This window comes from Cebus imitator, unplaced genomic scaffold, assembly GCF_001604975.1.
Source record: "Cebus imitator isolate Cc_AM_T3 unplaced genomic scaffold, Cebus_imitator-1.0 Scaffold199, whole genome shotgun sequence".
NCBI classification, from domain to species: domain Eukaryota; kingdom Metazoa; phylum Chordata; class Mammalia; order Primates; family Cebidae; genus Cebus; species Cebus imitator.
In genome coordinates, this window is record NW_016107514.1 from 4,385,984 (window position 1) to 4,406,754 (window position 20,771).

General features: G+C 36.4%; 1 protein-coding gene and 1 non-coding gene across 4 annotated transcripts in view; one reads left to right on the top strand and one right to left on the bottom strand.

Moving 5' to 3' along the window:
• The window catches only part of SLC35A3 (solute carrier family 35 member A3), a 68,091-nt gene that overhangs the window by 12,425 nt on the left and 34,895 nt on the right, over window positions 1-20,771 (top strand). For all 3 annotated transcript variants that reach the window (XM_017547638.2, XM_017547636.2, XM_017547634.2), the window contains exons 2-3: window positions 9,743-9,947; window positions 16,313-16,467. In XM_017547638.2, the coding sequence (XP_017403127.1) occupies window positions 9,761-9,947; window positions 16,313-16,467 (342 nt within the window). In that variant the 5' untranslated portion in view covers window positions 9,743-9,760. The remainder of the gene's footprint in view (window positions 1-9,742; window positions 9,948-16,312; window positions 16,468-20,771) is intronic.
• On the bottom strand, window positions 17,637-17,743 carry LOC119473980. Its single transcript, XR_005203262.1, has one exon. It is a non-coding gene; the product is annotated as a U6 spliceosomal RNA (small nuclear RNA).

Sequence of the window (20,771 nt, forward strand, 5' to 3'; positions counted from 1 at the left end):
TTTACACTGTAGAGTAACTCATAATTGGCTGATAAAACTTTGTAAAGCAAGGATCTTTGGGAGCTGCTTTAATAAAAATGAAGGTAACTAGCATTTCACATATATTTAAATTATAGATTTTAGTGTATAAATTCTAACCAAGCCATCATCCAAACTCATCAAATCCAAATGAATGGAGCTTAGATGGATGAAATTTTGTTGTATATTTTCCCCCAATAGGTGAGAAGAGATTTAAAAATAATAAAACTCAACTTTATAAATATCAAACATCCAAAAATTCAGAGAAGATTTAGTGATTAGAAAGCAAGTGCAAGATCTATTAGGGTTACAAATGAAACACTGAAATATTTTTTGTGCACAGGACTGTAAAGGATTTATAGAAGTATTGTCAACGTGTTTGCTGTATCAAATCAGTATGATTGTAATGTAACACTCATACACAAAGATTACAATTATGTATCAACAATAATTATACAATAGTTGCTTACTATGTGTTATAGTTTGCTATATAGATATACTCAAAGTTTATAACTTACAAATTCATGTGGAACTTTTAGGAGAAAATGTTGAACTTAGATTAATAGAATTGTGTGTGTGTTTCAGAACCGGAGGGGAGTGGGATGAAAGTAGTTGGATAATGGCTACAAAAATGCAGTTGGGGGCCGGGTACAGTGGCTCATGCCTGCAATCCCAGCACTTTGGGAGGCTGAAGCAACTGGATCACAAGGTCAGAAGTTTGAGACCAGCCTGGCCAACATGGTGAAACCCCATCTCTACTGAAGATAGAAAAAATTAGCTGGGTGTGATGGCGTGCTCCTATAATCCCAGCTACCTGGGAGCCTAAGGCAGGAGAATCACTTGAACTCGTGAGGTGGAGGTTGTAGGGAGCCGAGATTGCACCACTGCACTCCAGCCTGGGCGACAGAGCAAGACTCCGTCTCATAGAAAAAGAAAAGTGCAGTTGGGTAGAAGGAGTAAGTTTTAGTGTTTGATAATACAATAGGGAAATTTATTATTATTATATTTTTTCCGAGATGGAATCTTACTGTGTCACCCAGGCTGGAGTGCAATGGTACAATCTCAGCTCACTGCAACCTGCATTTCCTGGGTTCAAGCAGTTCTCCTGCCTCAGTCTTCTGTTTGGGATTACAGGTGCCTGCCACCACACCCAGATAATTTTTGTATTTTTAGTAGAGACAGGGTTTCACCATGTTGGCCAGGCTGGTCTTGAACTCCTGACCTCGTGATCTGCCCCTTGGCCTTCCAAAGTGCTGGGATCACAGGCATGAGCCACCGCGTCCAGCCTTATTATTACTTTTTTTATTTTATGTTTCATTAATTATTTTACATTTCAAAGTAGCTAGAAGAAATGTAATGTTCTCAACTTTATGTTTGTGGTGATGGATATCCCAATTAACCCTGATTTAGTCATTACACATCATATACATGTATGAAAATATCACATGTACTCCCAAAAGAAGTACACCTATGATATATCAAAAATTACAAAAACAAGAAGAAATAGAGGGGACCTGAGAAATCATATAAAATATTAAATTCTAAAAAATAGCATAAAAATACTTTAGGCTTGTATAATATTTAGAAGCCATATAATTGACTCCCCTGGGGGGAGAAGGAAGGAATAGGACTTAGAGTTGTAGATTAAAGGGGCCTCTGTGTCCTCACAGCTTAGCTCCCACTTAAGAGTGAGAACATACGATGTTTGGTTTTGAAAAATTCTAGAGTTACTTCACCTAGAATAATGGTCTCCAATTCCATCTGGGTTGCTGTGAATGTCATTATTTCATTTCTTTTTATGGCTGAGTAATATTCCATGGTATGTATACCACAGTTTCTTCATTGATTAATAGACATTTGGACTGGGCCCATGTTTTTGTAATTGCAAATTGTGCTGCTATAAACATGCATGTGCAAGTATCTTTTTTTATATAATGACTTCTTTTCCTCTGTGTAGATACCCAGTAGTGGGATTGCTGGATCAAATGGTAGTTGTACTTTTGGTTCTTTAAGACATCTCCACATTGTTTTCCATAGTGGTTATAGCAGTTTACATTCCAACTGGCAGTGTAAAAGTGTTCCCTTTTTAACACATCCACACCAACATCTATTTTTATTTTTATTTTTAGTTTTACTTTTTTATTTTGGCCATTCTTCCAGGAGTAAGGTGGTATCACATGGTGGTTTTCAATTTACATTTCCCTGATAATTAGTGATGTTGGGCATTTTTTCATGTTTATTGGCTATTTGTATATCTTCTTTTGAGAATTGTCTGTTCATGTTCTTAGCCCAATTTTTGTTGGGATTTTTTTTTCTTGCTGATTTGTTTGAGTTCCTTGTAGACTCGATATTAGTCGTTTGTTGGATGTATAGATTGCAGATATTTTCTTCCATTCTGTGGGTTGTCTGTTTACTCTGCTGATTGTTTCTTTTTTTGTGAAGAAACTTTTTAGTTTAATTAAGTCCCACGTATTTTATCTTTGCTTTTGTTGCATTTGCTTTTGGGTTCTTGATCATGAAGTCTTTTCCTAAGACAATGTCTAGTAGGGTTTTTCTGACGTTATGTTCTAGAATTTTTATGGTTTCAGGTCTTAGATTTAAGTCCTTGATCCACCTTGAGTTGATTTTTGTATAAGGTGAGAGACAAAGATCCCATTTCATTCTTCTACATGTGGCTTGCCAATTATCTCAGCACCATTTGTTGAATAAGGTGTCCTTTCCCCACTTTCTATGTTTTTGTTTGCTTTGTCAAAGATCAGTTGACTGTAAGTATTTGGCTTTATTTCTGGGTTCTCCATTCTGTTCCATTGACCTATGTGCCATTTTTATTACAATACCATGCTATTTTAGTGAATATGGCTTTATAGTATAGTTTTAAGTCAGGTAATGTGATGCCTCCAGATTTGTTCTTTATGCTTAATCTAGCTTTGGCTAAGCAGGCTCTTTTTTGGTTCCATATGAATTTTAGGATTTTTTTTTCTAGTTCTGTTTTCACAGATGCTGGTATTTTGATGGGAATTGCATTGAATTTGTAGATTGTTTTTGGCAGTATGGTCATTTTCACAATATTGATCCTACTCATCGATGAGTGTGGGATGTATTTCCATTTATTTGTGTCATCTATTATTTCTTTCAGCAGTGTTTTATAGTTTTCTTTGTAGCAGTCTTTCATGCCCTGAGTTAGGCATATTCCTATTTTATTGTTTTGCAGCTATTGTAAAAGGGGTTGAGTTCTTGATTTGATTCTCAGCTTAGTCACTGTTGATGTATAGCAGAGCTACTGATTTGTGTACATTAGTTTTGAATCCTGAAACTTTGTTGAATTCATTTGTCAGTTCTAGGAGCTTTTTGGTTGAGTCTTTAGGGTTTTCTAGGTATACAATTGTATCATCAGCAAACAGCCACAGTTTGACTTTCTCGTTATCAATTTGGATGCCTGATTATTTTCATTTTAAGTTTATTCTACTCTTAGGCAGAATAGTAGAATTTTAATTCTATATAGGTAATCTGGTACAAATGATCATTTGTTTGCATATATTCTACTTTTATTTTTTTTGAGACGGGGTCTCACTCTGTTGCTCAGGGTGGAGTGCAGTGGTGCCACCATGGTTCACTGCAGCCTCAACCTCCTGGGCTCAAGTGATCCTCCAACCTCAGCCTCCTGAGTAGTTGGAACTATAGGCATGCACCACCATGCCCAGATAATTTTTGTATTTTTTTTTTAGGAAAGACATGGTTTTGCCATGTTGCTTAGGCTGCTTTCGAACTCCTGGGCTCAAGCGATCCGTCTGCCCCCAGGCCTGGCCAGATTCTACTTTTCAACTTTTAAAAACATATAATAAATGAAGAGCATTAATAAGAACTATATTGTTGTGGTGAATGTTTATACTGATGTTTGGAAACAGAAATGCAAAATTTTCAAAGTAGATCCCAGCTTAGAAGCTGATCTTTGAATTTTATTTTATTTTATTTTTTGATTTTTTGAAACAGGGTCTCTCTTTGTCACTCAGGCTGGCGTGCAGTGGTGAGCTATCTTGGCTCACTGCAGCTTTCACTTCCCACTTTGTCCAGACTGGTCGCTAACTCCTGGAGTGAAGCGATTTGCACACGTGGGCCTCCCAAAGTGCTGGACTTAAAAGCCTGAGCCACCGCACCTTGCGCAAATTTTCACTTGAAAAGAAGTTAGAACATTACTGTTATAATAAGGACATTGTGGTCTTGTTTGCACAAAATAAGCAAAAGACTTCCTTGAACAGATATGAAATCATTGTTTGACATTTTCTAGGAGAATTACATGCTCTGCCAAATGTAACTTGCTGGAAACTTACTTGCCGTCTATGTAGAGATGAAGGCATCAGGATGTCCTGGAATTTTACAATAGCATGTAATGGGAGCCAGGGGGCCTGATATAAGCTATATAGACTAGTGTGTCCAGTTACTAGCAGTGACCTCGAACAAATCATCAAATCATCTACCTCCCTATTCACTATTTTCTTCATTTTTAAAGTGAAGAGATTATATTAGATGATTTCTAAAACATCTACCTTTAAAATGCTATAATTTTATTTCACATTGGACTCTGCTATTAGAGATTTACCAAATTGAGATAGATGATTAAGAAAAACATATATTCTTTCCTTTAAGCTTGATCCTCTATTTGTAACAAGAGATATATTATTCAATTTTTGTCTCTGAAAGTCAATTGCTTAAAATCATTTTTTCCAATAATTATAATCTATGTATATTTAATGGTAGATATACATATTTTACCATTAAGAATTTTATCCTTATATTCATGGTGCTCATTGTTCGTGTTTGGAGCATATTTAGGATTTGCCGAATTTAGTAAGCTAGACTTTATGCCTTTAAGAATAGATCTCTCTGTAACTATGGTACTTAGCCTAATGTAGGCATGAAATAATTACTGTCGAATCCATTTGAATATATTATATATATTACAATAATTAGGAGTTAAGGATTACATATATATAACCATGCATAAACCATGGTAGCTTGGTTGTAGCAAACTGGTAGCTTGATAACTTGGGTTATGAGAGCTCTAAAGAGACACACTATAAACAGGTTCACATTTGAAGAAATTTAGGTAGGAGTTAGATTCATGGAAAAGATGGAGAGGGGGTGAAGAGTAGACCAGCAGAATATCTTTAGAATTAATCCAAAGAAATCAGAGCTAGAACTAAAGTTGTGAAGAAAGCGTGGTGAGGAATGCTATTATTTGGTATGACCTCAATCTTTAATTCTTTTTATCAACTTTATTGAGTTGTAATTTACATACAATAAAATGTACCCATTGAATATAATGAACCATTGTACCCTGGAATTGTAGATTTAAAAAAAAAAATGTAGACTTTAAAAAAATCTACAATTCAGTGAGTTCTGATAAATAAATTCAATCATGTAACCACCACACAGAGTATTTCTACCACTACCAAAAATTCTTTGCTGTCCCTTTGCAGTCAACCCTCAACCCCAGCCCTTGTCTATAGGTAACCATAAGTTTGCATCTGTCACTATAGTTTAACTTTGTTTTTTCTAGAATTTTATATAAATGGAAAGATATAGTGTACAGTATACTATTTTGTTTAAAGTTTTTTGCTCGGTATGTTTTTGACTTTTTGGGGGGGTGCTTTAGTGTGGCAGTATTTTATTCCTTTATAGCTCAGTATTATTCCATTGTATGGATATACCACATAGGTTCATTTATTCAAATATTTATGGTCATTTGGATTATTTCATTTCTGGTGTTACAAATAAAGCTCCTGTAAATATTCATGTCCAAATATTGTTGTGAACATATATTTTCGAATTTCTTGGGTATACCTAAGAGTGGAATTACCAGGTCATATGAAAAGATTGTTACTGTTTTCTTCCTTCTCTTCCTTCCCTTTCTTCTGTCTCTCCCCTTCCCTACTCTCCTTTCTTCCCTTCCTTTTCTCCCTTCCCTTTCTTCCTTCCCTTGGTCTCCTCTCCCCTCCCCTTCCCTTCTGTCTCCTATCCTCTTTTTGTTTTTATTTGAGAGGGTCTTTCTCTTTTGCTGAGGTTAGAATACAGCAGCTCAATCATAGCTCACTATATCCTCAAACCTCCTGGGCTCAAGCCATCCTCCTGCCTCAGCCTCCTGAGTAGCTGGGACTACATGCCTGTAGCATCAAACCCAGCTAATTTTTAAATTTTTTGTAGAGATGGGGTCTCAATATGTTTCTGGGCTGGTCTCAAACTCCTGGCCTCAAGTGATCCTCCAGCCTCAGCCTCCCAAAGTGCTGTTTTCTTTTAATAAGGAATTAATGAGCTTTTTCAAAGTGGTTGTACCATTTTACAGTTTTCACTAGCAGTGTTGAGGACTGTTTGCTTTAAGTCCTTTTCAACACTTGCTTGTATCAGTTTTTAAAATTTAGATAGTCTAATAGGTGCATTGTGGTCTTAATTTGTATTTCTCTAATGACTGTGATGTTTAACACCTTTTCATATGTCTATTAGCTACTCATTTGTCTTTATTGAAAAAATATCTTTCTTTTTTGAGGTAGAGTTTCACTTTTGTTGCCCAGGCTGGAGTACATTGGCACAGCCTTGGCTCACTGCAACCTCTGCCTCCTGGTTCAAGCAATTCTCCTCCCTCAGCCTCCTGAGTAGCTGGGATTGCAGACACCCACCAGCTTGCCTAGCTAATTTTTGTATTTTTAGTAGAGTTGAGGTTTTATCATGTTGGCCTGGCTTGTCTTGAACTCCTGACCTCAGGTGATCCACCCCCATTATCCTCCCAAAGTGCTGGGATTACAGGTGTGAGCCACTGCACCTGACCCATTTTTAAATTTTAATGTTTCTAATTTATCCACTTTTTCATTTATGGTTTGTGCTTTTTGTATCCTAAGAACTCTTGGCCTATCTCTACATGATTACAGTTTTTTTCCCTGTGTTTTCTTATTGAATATTTATAGTTTCAGCTTTTGTAATGGCTATATTATCCATTTCTAGTTAATATTTGGTGTGAGTAAGTTAGGGGTAGAGGATTATTTTTAAAAAATACATATATCTCATTATTCCAGTTCAGAACTATTTGTTGAAAAGACTATCCTTTTTTTTTGTACCTTTGTCAAATATTGTTTGATTATTTATGTATGGTGTAATAGACTGAATATTTGTGCTCTTCTCCTCTCTTGGTCCCCTGCCTCCCCAGATTCACATGTTGAAATCCTAACTCTCAATGTGATGGTATTAGGAAGTAGGGCCTTTGGGAGGTAATTAGGTCGTGAAAGTGGAGCCCTCATGAATGAGATTAATGCCTTTATAAAAAGGGACCCCAGAGAACTCTCTCTATATTCTCTGCCATGTGAGAATACAATGAGAAGACAGACATCTGTGAACTTAGAAGAGGGACCTCAGTAGAACCCAACCATGCTGACACTCTGATACTTGGACTTCCAGCCTCCAGAGCTGTGAGGAATAAACTGCTGTGTTTATAAGCCACTCAGTCTGTGATACTTCGTTATAGCAGCCTGAGCTGACAAGACATATGGATATAAATCTGGACTATATTCTGTTCTATTGATCTATGTTTCCGTCCTCATGCCAATACCAGTTTTGATTAGTATAGTTTTATAGTAAGTCTGGAAATTTGGTAGCTTAACTTTTTCAATTTTGTTTTTCTTTTTCAAAATTGTTTTGGTAGTCTAGGTCCTTTGTATTTCTTTTTTTTCTTTTTTTTCTTTTTTTTTTTGAGACAGAGTTTTGCTCTTGTTACCCAGGCTGGAGTGCAATGGCGCGATCTCGGCTCACGGCAACCTCCGCCTCCTGGGTTCAAGCAATTCTCCTGCCTCAGCCTCCTGAGTAGCTGGGATTACAGGCACGCGCCACCATGCCCAGCTAATTTTTGTATTTTTAGTAGAGATGGGGTTTCACCATGTTGACCAGGATGGTCTCGATCTCTTGACCTTGTGATCTACCCGCCTTGGCCTCCCAAAGTGCTGGGATTACAGGCGTGAGCCACCGCGCCCGGCTGGTCCTTTGTATTTCTATATAATTTTAAAATCAGGTTGCTTAGTTTGTGTTTTTGTTTGTTTACCAAAAAAGCCTACAGGGATTTTGTTCAAAATTGAATTGAATCTTCAGATAAATCTAAGACAAAAGATGTGATCTTGACTAGGAAAGCAGTCAGGTGTTACACACTCTGTATTAAGTCCTTCCTTGAAGTAAAATCTGGTAGATCATTTTTATGTCTACCATGGTAATGGTGGTTGATAGTGTTCAGATTTTCAGACTTTGTATAATTTTACTGGGTTTTCTTTTTTGTTGTTATTAATTATGGAGAAAGGTAGGCTAAAAATCTTTAATTACGACTGCATTTACCTGTTTTCCCCTTTAGTTATGTTAGTTTTTGCTTTATGTATTTGAAGGTGTGTTATCAGGCACATACATATTTAAAATGGTTATGTATTTCTAATGTATTGACCCTTTTATCATGATGAAATATCCTTCTTTGATTACAGAAATAAATCTTATGTAATCCATTTTGGCTGATATTAATAAAACTCCTTTAATTTTTTAGTTATTTTTTCTCATGATATATCTTTTTCTATCCTTTTATTTTTTAACCTATATATGTCTTCATATTTAAAGTAAGTCTCCTGGAGTAATACTGAATTGGAAAAATATAGGGATTTTGAATTATTATCATTGGGGGAAGCTGGGTGAATGGTACATGTGAATGTACATGTGAATTCTTGTACTATTTTTTAAACTATATGAGTCTAAAATTATTTCAAGTCTTCATAATTGCTTGTTGCTGTATTTTTAAGATAGCTTGCTTGAAATTCTTTTCTGATTATTGCAACAACTGTGTCATGTCTGCATTGTTGTCTGTTGGTTGTCCTTACTCATCCAAGCTGAGACATTTTTTCTGTTTGTTGGTTTAATAAGTATACTTACTTTGGATTGTTTCCTGAACTTTTTGCATATTATATTATGAGACTCTGGTTTCTATTTAAATCTTCTATGTTAATAGCCACTGGGGAGGGAGGAAAGGCACTCCTTGCAGACATTTGCCTTCTATCAGGCAGGAATGGTCAGCAGGACTCTGTCCCACAGTCTCTGTGGCTGTAACCTAGCATGGGAGGGCTATGGGCCACCACCTCCGCTCTCATTGGTTCAAGATGAGGATGCTCAGTAAAGTTCTGTCTTCCTGAATACATGGTAACCAGTTGAAGGGATTTTATCCTGAAAGATTCTCTTGTCTTCTCAGGACTTTGGTTAGAGAGAGTATGTTTTTCTTGGGGCTTTTGTTGTTGTTGTTCTATGCCTTTGAGCAGTTTCAGGTTGTAGGTTTCTGTAGCACCCAAAGTAGTTTACATCTGTGGCAAAAATATCTCTAGGGAATTCACTGTTGTAGTCATCCCTTAAGACTTGACGTCCCTAGCCAATTTGCCTTATTTTCTTCACCTTTCAGAGTCTTCTGGTAGTTGCTTTTTGTTTCCAATTCAAGGTTTTTGGTTGCAATTAGCAGAAAGAATAAGGTGGATTGTGCTTATTTCATCTTCGTTGGAACAAGAAGTCTCTTGGTTTCTGGATTTTTTTTTTTTGCTTTTTTTTTCGGTGGCAGGTGGAGGAGAGACCTGCAGGCCCTCTCCTTTCTCCTTCTTAGTGTCTTTTAATATACTAGTTTTCATATGTTGTAATGTTCTTTATTTGCCCTGTTTATTTTGTTTTTCAGGCAAATGAAGATAAAACAATGTCCACCAACCTAAAATACCTTTCCTTGGGAATTTTGGTCTTTCAGACTACCAGTTTGGTTCTAACAATGCGTTATTCTAGAACTTTAAAAGAGGAAGGACCTCGTTATCTATCTTCTACAGCAGTGGTTGTTGCTGAACTTTTGAAGATAATGGCCTGCATTTTATTGGTCTACAAAGACAGCAGTAGGTATCTAGGTTTTTTGTTTTTAATCATTGCAGTTTATTTAGTTTACAAATGTATGTTGATAACTGCACATTTGCACTCTTGCATTGTTGAATGGCCTACCTAGTATGAAGAACATTTCAATATTTTTAAAATTTTCTTAAGACATTTTAAGTCTTGTAATAAAGGCATTTTATTTTAATTTGTATCATGATTCATATCTTCTGTTTAATTCAGTAAATATGAAATAGTTTCTTGCATTTATAATAATTTGAGAGTAAAAGTAAATTTTATAATTCTGTTACTGTTAGAACTTTAGAAAAATCATAATAATTTTTTTACTAATGTAAACACCTTCTTTTTATTTGCTTTGATTAGTCCAGCAGTGACTAATTTTATATAGTTTTTAAAAATAGTTCTATTGAGATAATTCATGAGCCATATAATTTATGTGTTTAAAGTATATTATTTAATGGTTTTTTAGTGTATTTAAATTTTAATTTTTTAAACCTGTGGTAAAGTGTATACATATAACATAAAATTTGCTATCTTAACTATTTGTAGTTGTACACTTAGTCATTGCTTTTACAATGTTGTACAACAATGACCACTATCCAGTTCTAAAATGTTTTTGTCACTTCAAGCAAAAACTTTGTTAAGTAATAACCTCCATTCTCCCTTACCCACAGCCCCGAGTAACCTCTAATTCACTTTCTGCCTCTGTGAATTTGCCTATTGTAAATATTTCACATAAATAGAATCATGTAATATTTGTCCTTTTAGGTTTGGCACTTAGCATACTGTTTTCAAGGTTTATTCACATAACATGTATCAGAACTTTATTCCTTTTTATGGCTGAATAACATTCTATTTTATGGACATAGCACATTTTGTTTATTCATCCATGTGTTGACAGACACTTAGGTTGTTTCCACCTTTGAATAATGCTAGAAAGAACAATGAGTAATGCCTCAGCCTCAGTAGATGTACAAGAATCTGTTTGAGTCCTTGTTTTCATTGCTTTTGGGTATATATTTAGGAGTAGAATTGCTCTGTCATATGGCAATTCTATGTTTAGCATTTTAAGGAATCATCAAACTGTTTTTCATAGCAACTGGGCCATTTTACATTTCCATCAGCAAAGTACAAAGGTTCCTATTTCTCCATATCTTCACCAGCGCTTATTATTTTCAGTTTTTATTTTTTTAATAGCCATTCTAGTAGGTGTAAAGTAGTATCTCATTGTGGTTTAGACTTGTGTTTCTCTAATAACTAATGATGAAGTTTTATGGTGGTCTTTTTTGGCTTTTTGTGTTTTATTTTTGTTTTTGTTTTTGTTTTGAGACTGAGTCTCACTATGTTGCCTAGGCTTCAGTGCAGTGGTTCGATCTTGGCTCACTGTAACCTCCACCTCCCAGATTTAAGCAATTCTTATGCCTCAGCCTCCTGCCCGAGTAGCTGTGATTACAGGTGCGTGCCACCATGCCCTACTACCTTTTGTATTTTTAGTAGAGTCAGGGTTTTACCAGGCTGGGCAGGCTGGTCTCCAACTCCTGACCTCAAGTGATCTGCCCACCTCAGCCTCCCAAAGTACTACGATTACAGGTGTGAGCCTCTGCACCCAGCCCTTTCTGTGTATTTTCTTTCTAACTACATCTGACATGACATGCCAAAAGATTGAATATATGAAAGTTGGAAGAAAGGAGGAATCTAGTTTGAGGAATAATTGCTAAGTTTTTAGATTAAACTATTGGGTGAACAGGTGCTGCGATAGGTGCTGTGATGAATGATAGATAGAAATAGATTTGGGGAAAATTAAAGCTTCTTTTTGGACCATATTAAGTTTCAGACAGCTATAAGGTATTCACATTGAGATGTCAAGTTGTAGAGTCTATACATATGGAGTTCAATAATTTGTCAGTTTACATATTGCTTTAAAGTCAAGGATTGAATGAAATAACCTAGGGTATGCTAGAAGAGGAGAAGGCCAAAGACTGAGCTCTGTTGCATTCCCAATATTTAGAGGTCAGATTCCGCAGGAGGAATCAGCAAAAGAAGACTGAAGCAAAACAGAAAGATAAATGGAAATGTAATAGCCAAGCTGAGATAGTAGTGTTTTTGCTGCTGAGGTATAGATGAGCAGGAGTGTTAACTGCATTTAATAAGTTGTGGAACCAAAGATATCTTTGACACAAATAATTGCATGGTAGAGAGATGTGGTAAAAATGTGGTAAAACCAACTTTCAGTGAACCAAAGCATGAATAGACACACCATACAGAAAAATAGATTCCAGGTGGATTAAAGATTGACATTTAAAAATCAAAACTTGGCTGGGCACGGTGGCTCACGCCTGTAATCCCAGCACTTTGGGAGACCAAGGGAGGCAGATCATGAGGTCAAGAGTTCAAGACCAGCCTGACCAACATGGTGAAACCTTATCTCTACTAAAAATACAAAAATTAGCCAGGTGTAGTGGTGGGCGCCTGTAATCCCAGTTACTGAGGAGGCTGAGGCAGGAGAATTACTTGAACCTGGGAGGCGGAGGTTGCAGGGAGTCGAGATCGGCCACTGTATTCCAGCCTGGGCAACAGAGCAAGACTCCGTTTTTAAAAAAAGAAAAACAAAACTTTATGACCTTACTACTGTGAATGATTTCAAACAACATACAAAAGGTACAAATAATGGAAAAAATAGATAATTTAGGGTCTATTAAAATGAAAAACATTTGTAAATCAAACCAAGTAAAAAGACAAGTCACAGATTGAGATGATATTTATATCACATGTAACCACCACTAATTAATATCCAGAATTATAATTATTCCTACAACTCAATCAGAAAAAGACAACTTAATAGAAAGCGGACAAAGGATATAAACAGGTAATTCACGGAAGAAAATCCTGCATGGCCAATAAATATATAAAAAGATGCTCAACTTCACTAGCCACCAAGGAAATCAGATTAAAACCACAGGACACAATTTCACTGCCCTCAAATTGACAAAAATAAAAGATCTTTACTATACAAAGAATTAGTGAGAATGTGGAACCAGACCTTCCTGAAAATACTCGTAAGAAAAATGTGATAGCATTGATCATTTAAAAATTGAATTTAAAGGCTGGGTGTGGTGCCTTATGCCTATAATTCTAGCAGTTTGGGAGGCAGAGGCAGATGGATCACCTGAGGTCAGGAGTTCAAGACCAGCCTGACCAACATGGTGAAACACGATCTCTACTTAAAAATACAAAAATTAGCTAGGCATGGTGGCACATGCCTGTAATCCCAACTACTCAGGAGGGTAAGGCAGGAGAATCACTTAAACCTGGGAGGCAGAGGTTGCAGTGAGCCGAGATTGCACCACTACACTCCAGCCAGGTGACAGAGTGAGATTGCGTCTCAAAAAAAAAATTGTATTTAAAAATTAAAAAATAATCAGGTTCGGTGCGCAACTATAGTCCCAGTTACTTGGGAGGATTGCTTAAGCTCAAGAGTTGGGATCTAGCCTGGACAACACAGTGAGACCCCATCTCTAAAAATAAAATAACATAAAATTAAGGTAATATTTTAGTTTTCTTTTCTGGTAAAACTAAGAAAAAAATCTTTTGGTAACTTTTCGTTAAGAATTTTTCTTTTTTTTTTTTTTTGAGACGGAGTTTCGCTCTTGTTACCCAGGCTGGAGTGCAATGGCGCGATCTCGGCTCACCACAACCTCCGCCTCCTGGTTTCAGGCAATTCTTCTGCCTCAGCCTCCTGAGTCACTGGGATTACAGGCCCACCAGGCCCAGCTAATTTTTTGTATTTTTAGTAGAGACGGGGTTTCACCATGTTGACCAGGATGGTCTCGATCTCTTGACCTCGTGATCCACCCGCCTCGGCCTCCCAAAGTGCTGGGATTACAGGCTTGAGCCACCGCGCCCGGCCAAGAAGTTTTCAACTATTATTTTGGGGTGAGGAGAGGGTGAGTGATCAGGCAGCAATTTTAAAGTTTTTTCATTTTAAAAAACTTTCCATAATCAAAGTTTTCCTAATGATGTATATTGGGAGAAAAAATTGTCTAAAGTGTCATTATTGGTAAATAATTCTAGGGTTCCTTAGAATAATTAGAATAATTCTAGCTTCCTTAGAACACTAATTCTAGGGTTCTTTAGAATTTCTCTTTTTTTTTTTGAGGAATTTATATATGCATCTTCAAAAGATCTTTGGCTGATTTTTTGTGACTGATACGGTAAAGTTGACCAGTTCAAAGTTTATTTTCAATCCCTTACTCCCTTACTTGGCTCTAACATGGAGGAAATAAAGGAAAAGACTTCCCAGCTTCCTTGATGCTATGGGTAGTTATGCAACACAGTTCTGTTCAATGAGAACCAAGAAGTTACCTGCTAAGCTGCTGTTTCCTCTCCTTTTTTTTTTTTTTTTTTTGCTGCCTGAAACAAGAACTAGAGATGCAGCAGTACTTTGGTGACCCTATTGCAATAATCATATAGACAGTAGATGAAAAGCATGAAAATTAAAAAGCCAAAATATATACAGTTTATAGATATATATAAAACTTATATTTATATGGTTTTATAAAGTTACATATATTTATATATAATTATACATATATGAATCTTAGAATAGTGATTAGTTGATATTATCACATACCAGGCACATTTTGGTTTCCAAAACTTGGACATGTATGAAGATCTAATACGTATTTTACCATCCAGGAATTTTCTCAAGATTATATTGCAGAAAATTTTAAAGTCTGTTATTCTACTCTAATGTAGTTACTCTGTTTTTCTGCCATGCCTCTCTCTTTTTTTCTAAGTATGCCTCTCTTGGACATAATTTTAATAATTTGTAATATGAAGAGACGCAGGCTTTATTTGTAGCAGCATTGTATTAACATGAAAGAGATAATCCTGCTCTCTCTTTGATAATCCAGTTGAACCTAGAATATTGGTGGGCTGCAGGGGTTAGAGGGTTTCCAGCACACATACTGGAAGGTCTTTAAAAGATAATGCTGTATGAGAGATTCATGCAACCAAGAAGGGGTTGGTCCCTCATAACTCTGATATCCCCTGGCCCCAGCTTTCTCTTTTTTCCTCTCCTGCCTGGTTGATGGCACCTAGGACCATTGGTGGCACCACTTTGAGTTTTTCTCAGTCTCAAGCTCGCAGTCAGGGTGGGAGAAGTAAAAGAACAAGTCTTCTTTCAGACTACTTGTTGGCAGCCTGTGCCAGAGCTAATCTGGTTTCTTTTCAAGCCAGTGACAGTCACTTTTTTTTAAATGAAGATCTCGTTCTTTTGTGCAGGCTGAAGTGCAGTTATGCAGTCATAGCTCACTGCAACTTCAAACTCCTGGGCTCAAGTCATCCTTCTGCCTCAGCCTCCTAGATAGCTGGAACTACAGGTGCATGCCACAACACCCAGCTAATTTAATATAAAAAAAAGTTTGTTTTTTTTTTTTTTTAGAGACAGGGTCTCATTATGTTGATCAGGCTGGTCTTGAACTCTTGGCCTCAAGCAATCCTCTTGCTTTGAGCTACCAAAATGCTGGCATTACAGACATGAGCCACTGTGCACAGCCTGATGGTCACTTTTAGGAGTGGGTTCATTTGCTTCCAGGATCCACCTTCCCACTTCTCTCAGAGTTCTTTGTCCCCCCGCCCCCCGGCCCCAGGGACTTTGCCCCTCCTTTCACAGCTAGACACTGTGGCAGCCTCTGCAACTTGCTTGATGCAAGGTTGCCACAAGCCTTCAATTTGGAAGAAAATGCAATATTTGAAAAATGAAAAGTATAATAAAACAAAGCACAATTAAACGAGATATGCTTACAGAGAGAGCGCCTGGGTCCCTGAGTTGCCATAAAAGCTTTGGATCTGGACTCATGTTATGTGAGACCCGATGGGTTGAACTAGTGTTAGTTGGGTTTTTGTTGTTTGCAGCCAAACCCATTCCCTAACTGATTTACTTTCTTTTTATGATTAAAATCTTCACAATTACTAATTGGTATAAATTGCTGATGATAAACGAAATGCACAAAATACAAGTGTTTATAACATTGCTATAATAAACTAAGAATACTTGGTTGATAAATTAAAACTTTAAGCTTTTGGCTGTCAGAAATATGTGTTTGTATGTGTATGTGTATATATATATATGTAAATATATATAATAAATTTGATTATCAGAATAAAAGAATATGAGGTTTCTTAATACTTTATAATATTTAACATTTTAAAAATCAGCATCATAAAGATACATTTTAGACTTAAAAGTATCTTGATGTGTAGCTCGATTTTCTTTTTTTAACAGGTAAGAAAATTGAGATCTTGAGAGTAGCTATGTAACTTATTCAGAATTACTTAATTTACTGATTTTTCTCTTATTATTTTCTAGAATGTAGCCTAAGAGCACTGAATCGAGTACTACATGATGAAATTCTTAATAAACCTATGGAAACACTTAAACTTGCTATTCCATCAGGGATATATACTCTTCAGAATAATTTACTGTATGTGGCACTATCAAATCTAGATGCAGCTACTTATCAGGTACTTAAAATACATTTCTTTTTTAAAAACTTTTTTTCTTATACATAATAATTGTACATATTTATCCAGTGTCTAATGATCAAATCAGAGTATTTAGGATATCCATCTCCGCAAACATTTATCATTTGTGTTGGGAACATTGTAAATCTTCTAGTTACTTTGAAATTTTGAGTAAATTATTGTTAACTGTAGTCACCTTCCTGTGCTAACACTCGAACTTACTCCTTCTACCTAACTCAATTTTTGTACACATTAACCAATCTCTCATTATTCCTGCCCCTGCCCTTGCATCTTTCCCATCCTCAGGTAACTATCATTCTGCTCTCTACCTCCGTGAGATCACTTTTTTTTTTTTTTTTAGCTCCCATATGTGAGTGAAAATATATTTGTCTTTCTGTGCCTGGGTTGTTTCACTTAACAGAATGTTAACCTCCAGTTTCATCCATGTTGTTGCAAATGACAGGATTTCATTCTTGTTATAGCTGAATAGTATTTCTTTATGCATTTATCCATTGATGGACACTTAGGTTGAGTTCATATCTTAGCTATTGTGAACAATGCTGCAATAAATATGGGGCTAGAGGTATTCCTTTGATATATGATTTTCTTTCCTTTGGATAAATACCCAGTAGTGGGATTGCTGGAATGTCTGGAAGTTCTATTTTGAGTTTTTTTGCGAATGCTTTGTACTGTTTTCCATAGTGGCTGTGGAAAACTAATTTACATTCTCAGCAACAGTGTACAAGAGCTCCTTTTCCACTACATCCTCACCAGTACTGGTTATTTTATGTATTTTTGATAATAACTATTCTGACAGGGGTAGAACGATACGTCACTGTGGTCTTGATTTGCATTTCCCTGGTGACTAGTTGATCACTTTTTCATATACTTGTTGAATATTTGTATGTCTTCTTTTGAGAAGTGTTTATTCAGGCCCTTTGCCCACTTTTTAATGGGATTATTTGTTTTTATGTTGTGGAGTGCCTTGTATATTATGGATATTAGTCTCTCATCAGATGATTAGTGCAAATATTTTCTCCCATTCTACAGATTGTCTCTGTATTGTTTTCTTTGCTTTGCAGAAGCTTTTTAGTTTAATATAGTTCCATTCTTCTATTTTTGTTTTCATTACCTGTGCTTTCTTCTTATGTATTTTTTTATGTATTTTTTAAAATATGGAACACTTCATGAATTTGTGTGTCATCCTTATTCAGGGGCCATGCTAATCATCTCTGTATCATTCCAATTTTAGTATATGTGCTGCTGAAGGAAGCACTGCCTATTCTTTTGAAATGACAGCCATAAAATCTGCCCTGACCAATGTCCTGAAACATTTCTCCTCTGTTTAGTAGTAGTTTTATAGTTTTGAGTCTAATGTTTAAGTCTTTAATCCATTTTGAGTTGATTTTTTAAATATGGTTAGCGATGGGATCTAGTGTCATTTTCTTCCTATTCATACCCAATTTTCCCACCATCAGGATGTCTTTTGTCTGTCTGATGTATGCTCCTGGCACCTTCATTAAAAATCAGTTGGCTGTAAACACGTAAATGTATTTTGGGGTTCTCTATTTTGTTCCATTGGTCTTTGTGTCTGTTATTAAAGAAATTGCATGCTGTTTTGGTTACTATGGCCTTGTAGTATATTTTGAAGTCATAGTGTGATGCCTCTACCTTCGTTCTTTTTGCTCAGGGTTGCTTTGGCTATTCTGGGTCTCTGTAGTTCCATATGAATTTTAGGATTGTTTTTTCTGTTTTTGTGAAGAAAGTCATTGGTATTTTGATGGGGATTGTACTGAATCCATAGATCACTTTTGGTAATATGGTGATTTTAACAATATTAATTCTTTTAATCCAGGAGCATGGGATATCTTCCCATTTGTGTCCTCTTCCATTTCTTTCATTGGTGTTTTGTAGTTTTTCTTGTAGAGATCTTTTACCTCCTTAGTTAAATTTATTCCTAGATTTTTTTTGTAGCTATTGTAAATAAGCTTGCTTTCTTTATTTCTTTTTCAGCTAGCTTATTTGTTTATAGAAATGATACTGATTTTTGTATGTTGATTTTATATCCTGAAACTTAACTGAATTTGTTTATCAGTTCTAAGAGTGTTTTTAATGGAATCTTTAGGGTTTTCTCTATATAAGATCATGTCATTTGCAGAGAGGGACAATTTGACTTTCTCTTTTCCAGTTTGGATACCTTTTATTTCTCTCTTTTGCCAGATTTTGTTCCAGTTTTTTATTTGTTTGTTCGTTTGTTTGTTTTTTGAGACAGAGTCTCACCTGGTTACCAGATTGGTGTGCAGTGGTGCAGTCTTGGCTGACTGCAACCTCTGCCTCCCAGGTTCAAGTGATTCTCCTGCCTCAGCCTCCCAAGTAGCTGGGACCACAGGGGTGCACCACCATGGCTAGCTAATTTTTGTATTTTTCGTAGAGATGTGGTTTCACCATGTTGGCCAGGATGATCTTGATCTTTTGACCTCGTCATCTGCCTGTCTTGGCCTCCCAAAGTACTGGGATTACAGGCGTGAGCCATGTGCCTGGCCTGTTCCAGTTTTTAAAGGAAAGCCTTCCAACTTTTCCCCATTCAGTATATTAGTTGTGTGTTTGTCTTATATGGTCTTTATTATGTTGAGATATGTTCCTAGGAATATTTTAAATTTTATCAAATGCTTTCTCAGCATCTATTGAGATGATCATAAGGTTTTTATTCTTTATTCTGTTGATGTGATATATTACATTTATTGATTTTGCATATATGTTAAACCATCTTTGCATCCTTGGTACAAATCCCACTTGATTATGGTGAATAATCTTTTTTAATGTGCTGTTGGAATAGATTTGTTAGTATTAATATTTAGGTCAGGATTTTTTGTCTTGACTTTTGGATTCTCTATTGTTCTATGCAGGAATATTCAACTATAGTTTTCATTTTTTGTTGTGTCCTTGTCTGGTTGTGGTATCAGGGTAATGCTGGCCCGACAGGATGAGTTAGGAAGAATTCCCTCCATTTGATTTTTTGGAATAGTTTGAGGAGAATTGGTGTGTGTCCTTTATAAGCTCAGTAGAATTCATAAGTGAAGCCATCCAGTCCTGTACTTTTCTTTCTTGGGAGGCTTTTTAAGTGCTGATTGAATCTTGTTACTTGTTATTGGTCTGTTTAGGTTTTTAATTTCTTCTTTGTTCAATCTTGGTAGGTTGTATGAATCCAGGAATCTCTCCATTTCCTGTAGGTTTTTCAGTTTGCTGATATATAGTTGTTCATAATAGTTTCTAATGATCCTTTGTATTTCTGTGGTATGGTCTGTATTGTCTCCTTTTTTGTTTATGGTTTTATTTGGGTCTTCTCTCTTTCTACTGTTAGTCTAGTTTGTAGTTTATTGATTTTACTTATCTTTTCAAGAAACCAATTTTTCTTTTGTTTCATCCTCTGCATTTTTGCTTAGACCCTATTTTATTTAGTTCTGCCCTGATCTTTTGCTGTGATGGCGGTGGTGGTGGTGGTTTGGTTGGTTGAGAGAGTCTCACTTTGTTGCCCAAACTGGAGTGCCGTGGCACAGTCATAGCTTACTGCAGCTCAAGAAATCTCAACCTCCTGGCCTCAAGAAATCCTCCCATCTCAGCCTCCTGAGCAGCTGAGAATATAGGCATATGCCACCATGCCTAATAATTTTTTTTTTTTTTTTTTGTAGAGACAGGGTCTTATTATGTTGCCCAGTTTGGTCTTGAACTTCTGGCCTGAAATTATCCTCCCACCTGGCCTCCCAAGGTGCTGGGATTATAGCTATGGGCCACCATGCCTAGCCTGCTTCATCTTTATTATTTCTTTCCTTCTTTTAGTTTAGGGTTTGGTTTGTTCTTGCTTTTCTAGCTTCTCGAGGTACATTAGGTTGTTTATGTGAATCTTTCTAATTTGTTGATGTAGGCATTTATTGCTATAAACTTCCCTTTTATCACTGCTTTTTCTGTATCTCATAGGTTTTGGTATGTTGCGTTTCAATTTATATTGGTTTAAAAAAAATTTTCTCGGCTTGGTGTAGTGGCTCACGCCCATAATCCCAGCATGTTGGGAGGCGAAGGCGGGTATATCTCCTGAGGTAAGGAATTCGAGACCAGCCCTGGTCAACAAGCTGAAACCCTGACTCTACTAAAAATACAAAAATTAGGCATCGTGGCAGATGCCTGTAATTCCAGCTACTCAGGAGACTGAGGCAGGACAATCGCTTAAACACAGGAGGCGGAGGTTGCAGCAAGCTGAGATCACGCCACTGCACTCCAACCCGGGCAACAAGAGTGAAACTCCATCT